The sequence below is a fragment of the Dermacentor silvarum genome, chromosome 1 (assembly GCF_013339745.2).
Source record: "Dermacentor silvarum isolate Dsil-2018 chromosome 1, BIME_Dsil_1.4, whole genome shotgun sequence".
Lineage (NCBI taxonomy): Eukaryota > Metazoa > Arthropoda > Arachnida > Ixodida > Ixodidae > Dermacentor > Dermacentor silvarum.
The window spans coordinates 246,964,937-246,980,822 of NC_051154.1; the positions used below are offsets into that span (position 1 = coordinate 246,964,937).

At 43.5% G+C, this 15,886-nt stretch overlaps 1 protein-coding gene across 1 annotated transcript in view; it reads right to left on the minus strand.

Annotated features, from left to right (window-relative positions):
• The window catches only part of LOC125942124 (uncharacterized), a 50,968-nt gene extending 35,585 nt beyond the window's left edge, over positions 1-15,383 (minus strand). The window contains exons 1-2 of the mRNA XM_049660220.1: positions 15,209-15,383; positions 10,951-11,181 (exon numbers count right to left, since the gene is read on the minus strand). Of these exons, the coding sequence (XP_049516177.1) occupies positions 10,951-11,158 (208 nt within the window). The 5' untranslated portion in view covers positions 11,159-11,181; positions 15,209-15,383. The remainder of the gene's footprint in view (positions 1-10,950; positions 11,182-15,208) is intronic.
• Positions 15,384-15,886: the final 503 nt, after the last annotated feature.

Genomic DNA, 15,886 nt, shown 5'->3' on the forward strand with positions numbered 1-15,886 from the left:
GGGAACCAGATATTAAGTGATTCTCAAACAGGATTCAGGCCCGGCTGCTCAATTTGGTGTGCCCATGATGACTTGGTGAGTCGAATTCAACTCGCTCGCCGCAACAACCAGTACGCGGCCTTAGTGACATTAGACATTGCGAAGGCGTATGACAGTGTCGAGCATAGCACTTTTATGAACAGAATTGAAAGTGTGAATCTTCCACAGTATATAATCGCATGGATTCAAAATTTTCCAAGTGGGCGCACATTTTATTGCTATCAAAACGGTGTTTCTGCTTACAGTTACAAACAGAGAAAGGGCGTTCCTCAAGGCTCAGTACTTTCCGCCGTATTATTTATTATTTTACTAAATCACGTCCCGACGCAGCATGACGTACAGGTATACGTATACACTGATGATATCGCATTTTTCTCTGTATCTAATGATATACAAATCCTATATAAACCTTTGCAATCGCATTTGAATGAGATTGAAAGTTGGCTGAAGGGAATACAAATGTCGCTAGATGTCAACAAAAGTGCAATCATTGTTTTTTCCTTAACTTTTCCTATCCGAATAACACTGTCGTATGGCCAGGAGATTATTCCGCAGGCACAATCTTTAAAATATCTGGGAATGATTTACACAGAAAAACTTAATTGGCGGACACACATAGAATACATCGCATCTAAAGGAGCACGCGCTGTTGGCTTATTACGAAGAGTCAGCAGCAATCGTTTTGGAATGCGCAGGGAGACTCTGCTGATGATTTATTGTATGTAAGACTGCCCCATTCTAGAGTTTGGATGCGTGCTATTTTCTGGAGGTTCTACTTATAAGTTACGCCCTCTGGTTCTTTTAGAACGTGACTCACTGCGTCTATGTCTCGGCCATCCAAAATTTGTAGCGAATAATATTCTTTATCATGAAACTCACCTGCCTTCTCTTCAAACTCGATTTCGTATAGTGACAGTACAAACATTACTGAACACCTATGCTTCTCCGCAGAGACGCTCCTAGTATATATTTATTCGAGAACTGACTGCATTCTTTGAGAATCAATGGTCCAGACTGCATTTTCCCCAGGTAGTTTTTGTGCAGAAGCTATATTAGAGTCATTACAAGTATCAGTCCGGGATGTGGCTTTTCCAAGTTTACCTACTGTGACAGTAAGCGTTGAATTCGATTATATATTTCCTAATAACGCTAAGCTTCTGCCTATTCGTTACCTAAAATGTTTATTAGATGACCACCTCGAGAACTCCATATAAATGCAGTAATAGACACAGATGCTTCCGTCAGTGAAGAGAAGGCAGGAGTGGGCATTTTTTCGGAATCAATAAATTGGTCTTTCTCTCTTCGAGTACCCGACTTTACGCCAATATTTATTGGCGATTATAGTTATTGGCGATCATCCAAGCTCTACGAAAACTTCCCAGATCTATTTCTTCAGCTGTAATCATAACCGACTCCTTGTCTGTTTGCTCTGCTTTATCAGTACACAATTCGTATATCATTCTCCGAGAATTTCATTCATTCATCCCCCAACATTTACGCCTCATCCATCTGGTATGGGTGCCAGGACACGTGGGTCTCACTGTAAATGAGCAGACGCACTAGCAGTGGCATCTATTAAAGGCCCGGTACTGAGGATCCTAATACCTTCGGCGTACGTCACTTCTGCAAGATTTAAAAAGTTTTCCGTCCAAGAACATGCCAAATCATGTGTATTAAATAACACCGATTTTCAGCACCATAGATTTCCGTGGCACAGCAGATGGTCTTCAACACGAAAATTTGAAGTTTCATTTACGCGAATGCGTTGCCAAATACCAAGGCTTAATTCTAACCACATAGGTCTGGTTTGGCACCTTCCCCTCAATCCTTTTATTGCAATGAACCCGAAACTATGGATCATTTCTTTATAGAGTGTCGTAGGTTCACCGTGCATAGAAAATGACTTCTAGAAGGTCCCCTCCGCCAACTTGTATTAGCCAATACGCTACCTATCATTCTGTCTCTGGGGGCATCGGCACTAGGACACTGCAATAGGAACGTATGTGATGCGATATTTAATTTTGTAATGGAAACATGGAGGCTTCCATGTTAATTTTTTGTTTCACTTTCCACATCAAGAAAACAAAAATATTAACTTCAAATTTTAGGATAATTTTGCATGAAAATTGATAATAACGATTAGAATTCATTTATGATCTCATTCTTAAATAATAAAATACTATTTAAGTATTGTTCCTCTTTCTACCCACTGCCGCCCGATTCATGGCCAATCCCCCGTAGTGGGTTGTGCTGTACGAGGTCTGTTAGAAAAGTATCCAACCTTTGCCCGAAGAAAAAAAAACTAGCATAACTGGAGCGTTGGAAGCCTAATCACGCTCAAAGTAGTCTCCTTGGGATTTCAGACACTTCTCCCAGTGGTGCTGCCATTGTTGGAAGCATTCCGAAAAGGCCTCTTTCGGAATGGAGTTTAGCTCAGCTGTCGTTGCAGCAATAATGTCCTCTCTTGTCTGAAATCGCGCTCCTTTTAATGGCCTCTCGAGTTTGGTAAACAGCCAGAAGTCGCAGAGGGCCATATCAGGAGAATAAGGAGCCTGTTGAACTACAGCAGTCTGGTTTTTAGCCAAAGAAGTCTGAAACAAGTGCGAGGAATGTGCAGAAGCATTGTCGTGATGGATGCGCCAATTTCCTGTTGACCACAACTCTGGTCTCTTGCGACGCACAGCATCACGTAGAGCGACGAAGGACATCCCTGTAGTAGTCTTTGGTGATTGTTTGACCCTGTGGTGCGTACTGGTAGTGTACCACACTGCGGGAGTCAAAGAAAGCAGTCAGCATCACTTTGACGTTGTTGCGCACATGGCGGGCCTTTTTTGGTATTGGTGACGTGGAATATTCTTCCACTGTGACGACTGGGATTTGGTTCCGGGTCGCACCCGTACACCCAAGACTCGTCACCAGTGATTATGGTGTTCATGAAGTCGGGGTCACTGTGGAATCCGGCATGTCTTGTGAGACTTTAACACGAAGTTGGTTTTGCTCCACTGTGAGCAGCTTCGGCACGAATTTCGCCGCAACTCTCTTCATGGCCAAATCTTCGGTCATAATGGAATGCGCAGAAAAAGTGCTGATGCCCACCTCTTCCGCAATTTCTCGGATAATCAAACTATGGTCTCGCATCACCACAGCGTTCACTTCAGCAATCACCTGGTAATTTCAGCATGTTGATGGCCGACCGGAGCGTGGCTCGCTCTCCACCGACATGCGGCCGTCTTTAAACCGGTTTTACCACTCCTTAATCTGTGTGCTGCTCATACCATCGTCACCGAAAGCCGCCTGAATCTTCCGAATGGTTTCCACTTGGCTGTCGCCCAGTTTCTGGCAAAATTTGATGCAGTAGCGCTCGCTGCTCCAGTCGCTTTGTCATTTTCCTTGCAATAAAAAAACTGACGAGAGCACTGCGCACTACCTCACTCAAACGCTGAGTCCCAGTGACTCACGCTATCGGTAGGCGGGAAAAAATTGGCGCATGCGCACGAAGGTTCAAGGACGGCTGTTGCAAGCGCGCTTATTTCATATCCATCAGGTGTTGGCAAAAAAATAAGGTCGGATACTTTTCTAGCATACCTCCTATGTCTACGCACCAAACAAAACCAAAGCTGCAGCCTCGAGGGCCGATCGAACAAGCCGAACGAGGTTCGTGGAAGGAGGCTACCCGGGTGTACCGCTGGGCGGCCTCGTGACGGATCGCTAGCCACCGAACCAAGGTCCTGCCCGTGTTCCGTGCCTCGCCGGTTCATGAGATCTTGCAGTACCTGTGCTCTCGGGAGTCTGGTGCTCTCGGAGTTCCGGCGTCGGAATCCTGAGCCACCAACCAAGCGGCTGTCGCCGCGTTAGCGCCACTGCCTACCCAAGGCGCCTCCGCCGCATACGGCGTGACAACGAAGGTTCCTGCCACACGTGAGCGAGCACTGGGGGGCCGTATGCCGCGACGCTCAGACTTTGGGCGTTAGTGGGCTAGTGACTGAAACTCTGTAGTATGCCGCGTCGCAGGACTTCAGACGCTAGAAGATAATCTGTGCTAGGGAATCTTGCTTGTTTCTGTGTAAGAGAATCGTGTGAATTATATGTCCGCCTGTGCAAGGCGTCCCATTATCGTATTCGAGTCTTTTCTCACCGCAGCACACGTCAACAAACGTGACGGTCCACGTTATTACTTGACACGCATCAACATTCCTAGAGTGTGTGTTGCGATATAGCGCGCCAGAGTGAGCATAGCCGACGCAGAATGGCGTGTTCGTCACTGCTGCCACAACTGCCGCATCTGCTTCCATAGGATTAATTCGCGCTTTCACAGAAAGAAAAACGCATTCCATTCGTTGTCTCTCGACCTAATATTATGACAACCTGTCCCTCTTGGAAATGGAGAAATGATGCAATTACGCTCCGCTACCAATCGTCTTGCATGACTGGTGGATATGCGTCCGCGCTGCAGCTGTTGTTCTCATATCTCGAAATTACGAGCATGTGGATGTCAACTCTGCAAACCACAAAGTAACCGAAACGTTAGCTAACCTGAAGCAGTGAAGCGCAACTTTTCAGTGAACAGGTGGCTCCGCGTGAGCGCTCTTCAACTTACCTTGAGTGTTTGTTCGCGAACAGGTGCGAGTGACCCTTGTCGTACCATTTGTTTTGTCGCTCACAAGCAGTTCCTTCTTTATGCTTCTTCGGGAGGCCATCCTATAATCTAAGATTATGCAGACCGGTAATAAATACTTGGAAACTGGTTGTGCCTGTAATCGCGTCATATGAGGCGCCTTGATTTTGCATACGTTTAAAAGAATACTCGGCCGTCTCCGTATCAACTTGCACTGCTTCGTCCACTTAAAGTAGCGAATGATGTCGGTAGGGTACTGCACAAGGCGCGAGTGAGAGTCTACGTGCAATAGGTCAGTTCGATGGAAATCAGTGCCAGCGCGGCTGAGGGCTCCCTTTTTTAACAAAATGGACATGCAGAAGTGGGTTAAAGGATGCAGTACATTAGAGATGAAATGTAACAGGAGAATGGACGTAAATCCTCAAGCACTGGCCTTAGGATACGCTGAAACGAAACACAACTGCGTGATACAAACTTCAATAGCTTGCAGTCAGTGGTCAATATTACGAGTAGAGCAATGGTTGCGAATTGCTCGTGCTTTGCGTTGTGATGGTATTTATTTTTTTTTTCCTCTGGGGCAGTTTGCCTTACGTCGGACAAGAGCAAGACGACAGCAAGCAGTGCATCCTCACTGCTGCCCGACAGGCCACATCAATCGGATGATCGGGTCGCGTGTTTAATTAAGTTTATTGCGCTGTTTTTACAAGTGTTAGAGAGCAGATGTTAACACAGCGAAATAAATGTACTGAAAAACAATGCAATAAACGAACTTAAGCGCAACACCCGACAGTACAATAGATGTGGCCTGTCGAGTTGTAGCGCGGACGCACTGCTTGTAGTGATCCTGCCATTGTCAGATGTAAGTGGCGAGAAAGGTATTTTAGGAAGCCAACAAACATAGACACCAAGGACAACATAATGAAAATTACTTGTACTCACTAAAGGAATTAAAGACATGATAAATTGATGGAAATGAGAGTGGATGAAAAAAAAAACACTTGCCGAAGGTGGGGAACGATCCCACGTCTTCGCATTACGTGTGCGATGCTCTTACCATTGAGCTACCGTGGCGCCGTTTTTCCATCCACTTTGTGGGGTATTGATGTTTAACTACTAGAACTAACCGTGGCAGTGTTAGCCAGCGCCACAACTCGCAAACCTTGGCGGCGGATGTGGAACATCCTTTCTGCCGCAGGCGTAACGAGCACGTGATTTTTTTGGTGAAGGCAACTGGTCAATAAACCCAATATGCTACCTGAAGGCATCAATGTTGCCGGACTCGAGAAACTCGTTAAGTAATGAACGAGAAGAAAGGTAACCGAGGGGAAATGTATTTGCCACATCAGACAAACTGTGGCACAACGAAAAAAAACCCCGAAAAGCAAAAGAATACCTGTAATGTGGTATCGAAGCCTGATACCCTTGTCAAACAATTGGAGATTCTACCGTACGCTAACAGCTTTTTTTTTTATCAAGAAACGTACTTGTTGTATTAACATGCAAAAGTAACAGTACCTAGTTAGCAAACAAGTGACAATAATGACCGACAAAGTAGCACAATAAAACAATCACCAAATGTGAATAGTTCCATATGGCGGCCACAATGACAGTCAAAACACAGAAGAGGCACCAACACGTGCAGAGTTCATGCTTCCAGTGGAAATGACTCGACTAAAATGCACATGTTAAGAATAAGCACCTGTCCCAGATGGAGTACCCGCCTGGTCAAATGTCACCTTCATCGTAATTACGTTTAATTTACATCTATTACAATGAAATGCCGGGCCTTGAAGGAACAATTAGTTCGGCGTGGCAGCCTATCATTTGCGCTTTCCACAAACTGTGCCTTCCCATGAGAAAAAACATGTCGAAAGGTACATTGTCAGCTGAGGTTGGCAGCCGGTATATTGCATAGTATGAGGATCGATGTCGAATTTTCTCTTTAGAGTCCATTGGATAACATCCGAAAACGGAATGGCGTGTTTGCAGCTTAAAAAATAATAATCTTCAATTGTCTCTGGAATATCACAAAGACGGCAGTTAAGGGAAGACACAAAGATTCATTTTTTCTGTATCCATGTCCTAACCGGATAAGGTTTCACCATGAAGTTTATAAAAGAACGTTTTGCCGCAAGGGTATCTACGTATACATTTTGCGATCACACTTTAGAACATCGTGACCTGGTCAATCAATGTATAATGATCAGTAAAATGTAGGCGGAAGAAGCATGCACAATAATTTTTGTATAATGTTTTACACGACATGGAGCAAGAGCACTCAGTGAAAAACCGAACTGCAAAAAACGAATCACAAAGTGAACTTCATTCCTGAACCCTCACAAGCATGAGCGTGAAGAAAAATTTAAACAACTAAATCAGCTAAAGTATTGAAGTGTAACCTGGGTGAATGATCGGATTATGGGGCGCGAAGTATCACGAAAAAAAAAAAAACAACACAACATTTGCCGCAAGTATAGATGCACTAAGTCCCGCTGTCCCGCACTAAGTGGCATGAAACTACTGTCGCGCCTCATGGGCTCAAAAGTGGGAGACCATACGAAAGCGGCAAAAAATCTATGAGAACGTTGCATGTAATGCCTGCACAGGGAATCCCCTGCACAACGTAGTAAATTTTCATCGGCAAAAACTTTTTTCAGGCTTCATTTTTTCCGAAAATAGAAAGACTGTGTGGAAAAAAAACAACCCTGAGCGTAACTTTTAACGGCCGAAACTCGTTGTTTCCAATAGTGCACGCCTGATTTAAATGCTTCTAATGGTACGCCAAGAAACTTTCGTGGAACACGATTCCACTTCATGCCACCGGGCAGGTACTTGTAATTATAACCAGTGATTGCAAACTGCTGTTGCTTCTGCCACATAAGTTTTCTTTTATTTCATCGGTTTCTAAAGCTCAATTCTTGTGCACTTTACGTAAATTATACTCTAACCTTTTATCCATAATGTATTTAATGCCTAGAACCACTTCTCAACGCATCATTTGTTATTATTACAAAAGCGAGCCTCAGCCGCGCCGGCATCGAAGTGAGCTACTGCACGTAGATTATTCTTGTTTGCGCAGAATCCCATTTAGCACATTTGATGACTGCAAGGTATGCGTGTATGAGGAACAGTTCCGTATGTATTCTAACCGCCGTACTATGAAGGTAGTGTAAAGCTTCGCGAGATGCGGCTTCGTTGAAGAGCTGTCGCCGTATGGATCTGCCGTATCTTTAAAACGGTAAACAGGGTACATTGGATGCACCCAGAAAGAGATATTAAGCAATTCGCTGGGCATGTCTTTAATAACGTTAAGCGTACGTCTGACATATATCTGTCTCTATTTCCTTCGTAACTTTCTAAGTCCCCCTTCATCACCCGCAGTGTATGGTAGCAAACCGGATTCTAATTCTCATTAACCTCCCTACCCTTCCTTTCTTTCATCTCTCACTCTCTCCCTCTAGACAATTAAAAAAAAGAACGTTTCTTACATTACGCGTTAATTTGCGATCTAACATGTGAGCAGAAGCTTTAGGCAAGCTGTCGCCTTGTCCCCAACCTTCTGTGTTTTTTGTTGCGAGATAACATTCTACGTTGCTTTCTTTTGTGGTCATTCTGTGACATCTGAAAAAATTTTAGTACAACAGATAAAGGCAAGATAGTTAAACATTTAGCGCTTGTGGAAATAAAATTATAAATAATCAAGCATGACTTTATTAGGGTGGTCGAATTTTGCGTCATTCATTGTAACACGACTGTGTTTGCGTTGTGGAAACCAACATAGACGGCGTTACAGCGACACCAATCACTCGATTTTCGCAATATATGCTTTGCTGACATTTGAATCAAGAACGTCGAAGTTCACGCAAATAATAATAGTAACAATAATAATAATAACAATAATAACAAATTCTGGAGTTTTGCGTGCCAAAACCACAATTTCATTATGAGATGCCGTAATGGGGGACTTCGGAATAATTTTGACGAAGTAGGGTTATTAACGTGCACCCAATGTGCGGTACACGGGCATTTTTGCATTGTCAGTCCATCAAAATGCGGCCGCTGAGGCCGCTATTCGATGCAGTGCCTTCGAGTTTAGCAGAAGTTCACGAACTTTTGTGGTCAACTGATATACAGAAATCAAATAAAATAACTTGATTGTGTTAACATTGCGAAAGTTAAACATTGAAACGTAATTGTACACAAGAGAGTATATAAATTGAATATTACACTTGAGCCCTTAGTCGCTAAAACACTACCGTGTGAAATCATCCAATATAGTCGCGAACATAGTAATGTGAGCTGTCATACACTATATACTTAGCATTTAACTGCATACAACACTGTATTAGCGATTAAACACTACTCAATGTTTGAGTGCGTTCATAATTTCAGCCTGCCAATATCTGCTCCTCCACAACTTCAAGCGAATAATCTTTTAAATTATATAATTACACGCGTTAATTGCTGGCTTCGTGTTCTAGTAGGAGGAACGAAAACAGTTAATAGCTGGCAACGTTTATCTAAAATTGTACCAGTAATTTATATTTAACCTACAAACAACCTCAAAAATAGCAATAGAAGTAAAATTATATATATATATATATATACAGGGTGTTTCAGCGAACACTTTCAAAATTTATTTAAGTTTGCCTGTGGCCGATAGCCCAATTCTAGTTAATGAGCTGGTCTACTCGAAGAGGCGGACATTACTTGCACACAAAATTAAAATGTATCGTCGAGTAATTAACAAAAATTCACTGATTAAGTTTTTAACTAATCACCTGATGGCCTATATTGCAATTTACAAATTGTAGCCATGGAGTTTGCAAGGCGGATGCGCTTCGAATTATTTCTGAGGATTACACCAGTTTCGAGATATTAATTCCCGAACGTTGCGGAGAAATGCATTGGCGTTCCAGTTAGGTTCTTAACAAAACGTCGCTTTATGCATTGAAGCTCAAAATTAACTGGAACGCCAATGCATTTCTCCGCAAAGTTCGGGAATTAATATCTCGAAACTGGTGTCATCCTGAGAAATAATTCGAAGCGCATCCGCCTTGCAAACTCCACGGCTACAATTTGTAAATTGCAATATAGGCCATCAGATAATTAGTTAAAAACTTAATCAGTTAATTTCTGCTAATTATTCGATTATGCATTTCAATTTCTTGTGCAAGTAATGTTCGCCTCCTCGAGTAGACCAGCTCATGAACTAGAATTGTGCTATCTGCCACAGGCAACCTTTAAGAATTTTTGAAAGTGTTTGCTGAAACTCCCTGTATACATATATATATATATATATATATATATATATATAAACGAGAGGTAGTGCTTCGTACGGCAACATATTCAAAGTCTACAATTATGTTATAAGCGTAAACCAGCATTTGTAGGGAATACTTGTCTGTGGGGCCAATGCAATTGCGAGTCAGCCACTTGAGGTTAAAGAGAGAGACGAAGGGTAAATGAAAGGCAGCGAAGTTAACCAGGACGCAGCCTAGTTGGCTACCCTGCACTGAAGAAAGGGGAAAAGGGGAGGAAAAGATGTAGAGATGAGAAAGGCCCTTTGTTGATGTCTACGACATAGTGACAGTTCTCAGTTCTCTATCACGAATGGCCGCTCTCCGTCGGGTATGTTTCAGAAATCGCAGCAGCGCTTTCGTGGCCTTTGCAGCTGTGATATTTGATGACACGTGTCCGAAATCTTATCCAATGAGAAAGGTATTCCGTCTAGCAGGTTGAGAACTGTGCAGATGCCGTTTATCAATTTTCAAGACAGGCTCAGGAGGTATATATCCTCCTCGACACCACAGGCATCTGCATAATTCTAGGGGTTAATAATTATGCTGATGGTAAACAATGTCAGATTCTCGCTCCTTTTCCTAATTTTGTTGCCGGTGGTGATACTTGGTGCACTTTATGCGTTTTGTTTGCGCTGTTCAGCACAAAAGGTCCAAGCCGGTGATTGCCAGAAACCCGAAATCGCTCCAGCAAAAAAAATAGATGAAAGCTTTAAGCATAGTATGATGCGTTAAATGGCATGTGCAATTATTATTATAACTGGCAGTTGTCAGATAAGTTGTCATGCATTTGCCTACCATAGTGAGAGAACGCCATTGCGAGCACCTCCTCCTCAAACGAAATGCCGCGAATCGCCGTAGCTACGGAATTTTTCAACTGCAACATCTGGCAGCCTTTGCGGTAGTGGTAGGACGGTAGAACTGCAGGCGAGAAAGTTCAATTTCAATGTACTTGTACGTGAAAGAGCAGCTCTAGAAAAGGAGAGAATTGTGTACCAGCCAGATGCCCCATCAGTGCGTGCACGGTTATCGGCCAACTGGCAGTCTGGTGGCTTGCACCGAACTCGTCCATAAATGCCACGTAGAATAGGGCACTGTTCTTGCTGATCATTGCTGCGAGCATGGCCAGCAGCGCCGACAACGGCAGCAGCGTCCAGCAGCTGTCCACCACGACGTTCCGGAGTCCCAGAATTTCTCCAGCCATGGCGCTCTGAGAGCGGCGCTAGCCTGCGGGTTAACACCGATCCACTTTACCCCAATAAGAGTCATATCAATGCGATATGTTTTAATTTTTCGGCTGTATGCGGCCCAGATTTGAATTAGTCGGTTGCCAGGGCAGGATCGAGTACAACGCGCAGGCATGTGCAGAAAATGACCAAGAGGTAGAGTCGGCGCTCGTATGTACTATCGCCCAAAAACTTTACGGACCACGGGATGTCAGAAAACGCTAAATATCCGAGCAGCCTTTAAAAGAAGCCAGTAAAACCGTACATCACAATGTAGTTGGCATATACCCGTAGAGGCTGGAAATGGGAATACCAGGCTGCGTTCGGAGGCTGCGGAGATATTCAGCTTTTTGTCAGATCCCTTGGTCTGTAAACTTTTTTTGGTCGATAGCTGACTATAGTTCTATGAAGCAGCTGTTCACGCTGATACTTCGGACACGTACTTATTTGCAGGGAGCAAGAACGACACCAGATACTGTGCATGTGCATGTGTGTGTGTGTGTGTGTGTGTGTGTGTGTGTGTGTGTGTGTGTGTGTGTGTGTGTGTGTGTGTGTGTGTGTGTGGTGTGTGTGTGTGTGTGTGTGTGTGTGTGTTTGCGTGCGTCCGTGCGTGTACGCGCGTGTGTGTGTTATCGCCAGATGCTTTCTCGTAGGAACAGTTAAACAGTGTCCGGATCTGTTTGTGTAGAGACGCAATGAACTCTGTGCTGTGGCGTGCTACCTCGCCGAGCATCCGCTTGCAGCTGTTTCCGTTCTTTACGAGGTCACAGGCTTGTTTCGTGTAAGCATAAAAAATATCGTAGAGGGCAGACCGATACAGCTGCGTCAAGGTGAACTGCGCAGGGAGCAATCGAAATGACGAAAAAGTAAAGTATTTAGCGGAAATGCTAATTACCGTGTTTCTGACTCTGAAGAAGTTGTGATTACCGCACAAACCCATTAACAACCAGTGCGTGCAAGGTTTATCTAGAAAAACTAACCTTCTGATTTCTATTACACTGTTTGTAGAATCTACGGCAACCAGGATGCCTTATTTATTCATTGATTCGTTAAGTTTTACGTATCAGAGCAACACATAGGCTATGGGAGAGACGTTGTAGGGGAGGGCTCCAGATTATAATTTCGTTACCGGTGGTTCTTACCGTTACCGTCCTAGAACACGAAATGAAATATGTGGAGCCGTGTCTTGAACGAGTAATTTTATTTTGCATACTTCTTTTTGTATAATTCGTCGCTTCGTGTCGTTCATTTCGGCAATAATGGTGGCGTGGCGTCGTTCGAGCCAATTACCACGCGTAAAAGAAGTACGAAAAATAAATTAAACATGGTGTATCGACATTACGACATGTGTTTCTCACAGTGCATTCATGTCGCCATTCATGTCATGCTTACGTTATGACGTGCCCGCACGCCGCTGTACTAGAGCATTTGAAATTGTTCGCGAGGCACCTGCACAGACACACTTGACGTCTTACGGCAACTGCTTGCTGTAGCGGATCGTTCAGTGCAAAAACATCCCGTCGTTAACATGAACAATAAGATTACGACATCCGCCTTACACGGCACTGTTTGATATATTTAAGTTCTCATGGACTGAATGCGATAATGCAAGCGGAAAACATAAAAAAAATTTAATTGTGGAGTTTTACGTGCCAAAAACACGACCTGATTATGAGGCACGCTGTAGTGGGGACCCCAGAATAACTTGGACCACCTGGGGTTCTTAACCGCGCACCTAAATCTAAGCACACGGGTGTTTTCGCATTTCGCCCCCATCGAAATGCGGCCGCCGTCGGTCGGATTCGATCCGGCGACTTTGTGCTTAGCAGCCCAACACCATAGCCACTGAGCAACCACGGCGGGTGGAAAACACGTAGCTGACATCGTCAAAGTGTGTCAGCATCGCGTTTAATGCAACAAAATATAAGGGATTGCTTGGCACTGTTTGTGGACGCACCAAATGCGAACCAAGGCATAAATTCACAAAAAAAAAGAAACCTTCTTACGCTAGAACTGATCATGGCAGCCTATAGCTATATTGAACATACTATTAGCGCAGGCTGTCCGCCAAAGTAAAAGAGCGCTTACGAACAAAAAGCTTTGTGAATTTGGCGCAAAAGTTCTACGAAAACAGCTCAGCGCACTAGCATAATGAAATGTTGTAATTTTTTGAGAGACTGTGTAGCACAGCGGTCATGACCTTCATATAGTAGACGGTGCTCAAGAAATGTCGGCTTCAAGACGTGTGACACCCTCAAGCCGCTTATTATTAAAATAAAGAATAAATGTGATGCATGTTCGGGAATTATAATTTGTTTCGTCGCTACAAACGGTAGTGCTAATCATCTATCGAAAGAAATCGATGATGACTCAGATTTTTTTTTCAGCCCCCAAGAGAAGCGGAAAGTTCGATGTGGCATCTATAGCTGATGTTCCGCCCTTGCAGCGGCTACGTGATTAGGCACGCTAGAACGACACATGGGGGTATGATCAACTGAGATTAATTGTGATGGGATGAACTGAGATGAGTCTCTTGATTACTGTGTTTGAAGCGTTCTTTATAGTGGTAATTAGTTGTTGCGTCAGGCAAAACAGAGTTTGTTCATTTTTCTTCTTGGTGTGCTCAAGCGTATCCATTGCCAAACGCAATTGTCATGTTGTTGATTTCGCAGTTACATGCGTTGCACCACAGCAACGGCATGAAACAGAGTATGACGTGCTGCAAAATTAAATTAGGGCAATATCACATGCAAACGCACATACGCGATCTCCATGTTCTTTATCTCGCGGGAGGCTCCACCAGAAACATATAAAAAAGGTAATTAAATCCACTGGCGCTACGCTCTAAACGGCATTACGGGGGATTTCGTTCCCGTTGAATATTATTTTCGCGTGCTTGACTTGGCAGTGTAGCAAGATTAACAAAGAATATCGGGATGCGCGTTATCGTTGCATTCAGTGTCTTAGCATCGTATATTCATTGGCTTGAAATAAGCCAACCTTGTATGTTTAGGCGGCATTATTAGTCAACTGTTCGGTAAATTTTTTTAGAGTTGTCTGGTCTTCACAGACCTTCTACCTGGGGCAGATGTTTTTTTTTTTCTGCCGTGTAACGTTTCTTTGGAGATGAGAACTGCATTCATCTAGTAAGCAGTTAAAAACACAGACAGAGACAGAGAGGGCAGAACTGTCGTGTCTGTGTCTTTAGTCATCGTTCCTCTAGAATGCATTCTCTCAATCCGCTTCAGCTATAGCCCAGCTGGTTAGCTATACTGTCTTCAGGAACTTCAATATAGAAAGACATGCATTTTGTACACTTCGTGAACAGCCCTTGCGAAAATATATTGGCTGAATGCTTCTGAACTTGAACTTTTCACTATCTACTTTCAATGAGCCACGTTTCTTGTAGTGAAATTCTGTACTTGTAAAGGGTGTCCCAGCTAATGTTAGATAATCTGTTCGTCAAAAGAAAAAAAAACTGGGGCAACATAGCCATATGAAACCTACGGTAAACGGTTATCAGTCCACTTCCACCACCACCATGGGTTTTATTAGGACGCAATATCACTTTACCTATTGGAAGTTTCTGCATCCAAAGGAAATCTTGTTTAATTAATCTTCTCTGATTAGCCTGATATTTAGCGCACACAAATTACATTAATGACGGAAGAGCATTGATGACCGAACATTGTAGGTCTCATAACCGGGTATTTTACCAGTATTTGGCGAAATTTGAGCCGGACACTATGTATACCTTGTTGATGAAAGGATTTCAAACTCCAGGTCTATTGAGCAGCATGAATATATCAGCTGTTCGAAGCTCATCGTATTAGGATACCACATAGAGCTCAGGTTTTTTTTTTCAGTTATTGCAATACAATGTTCATTTTCTTCCACTGGTGATATAAATAATAAAATACATTTGTAATAAAATGCATCAGACAGAAATAGTTATCTTTTTCACGCCCCTTTCTCAGTGGTTCTCCTATCGGCGACACCAGGAGAAGTCGCTAGTGCATATTACTCACCAGAACGCAGTAGTATGCCCGGAGCTGGCGCATGCGGAACGTCAAACCGCGATTTTAAACAGGAAACTAATCCTCGACATTTATATTAAGCACGTTGATGCAGCCTTGTATTGCTTCAACAGGTAACTGTAGGAGACGAAATCGCCTATAACGTCGCCAGTGCTTCAACCTCGAGTATTACGGCACACCGACACTGAGCGAGTGGCAAATTTTCCACTCCTCAGGGGTGAAGTTGTGTGACAAAAAAAATGGTAAAAACAAACTACAAAGATAGGAAGGATGGCCAGATGGCCGCAGCTGCCTCTATGCAAGCTGTGCTCTCTACAAAAATAGAAAAAGAGAGAAAAGCGAAAATCATAGTATATAACCTTTACAGACAGCATAGCGACGGGGCTTCGGTTGTCACGAGGTCGCCGGCTTTGCCAACATTCTGTACCTCATGATTTGTACTAGGCGTGCCCTTGCTGATTAACGTTTAGCTAGACTTGGCTCGATGCGCCAGTGTATTACTCTTTACTTAATACATCTTTTACGGGGCTATAAACATCCAAGTGCTGTCATGGAGAATGCAGTTCGAAAACTAGCCGCATCAATCTCTCAGTGAACTTTGAGTCAGTGATTCGCGGAAAAGAATTTGCTAGTTTTTATTTTCGACAAAATATTTTGTCGGAAGCCTAT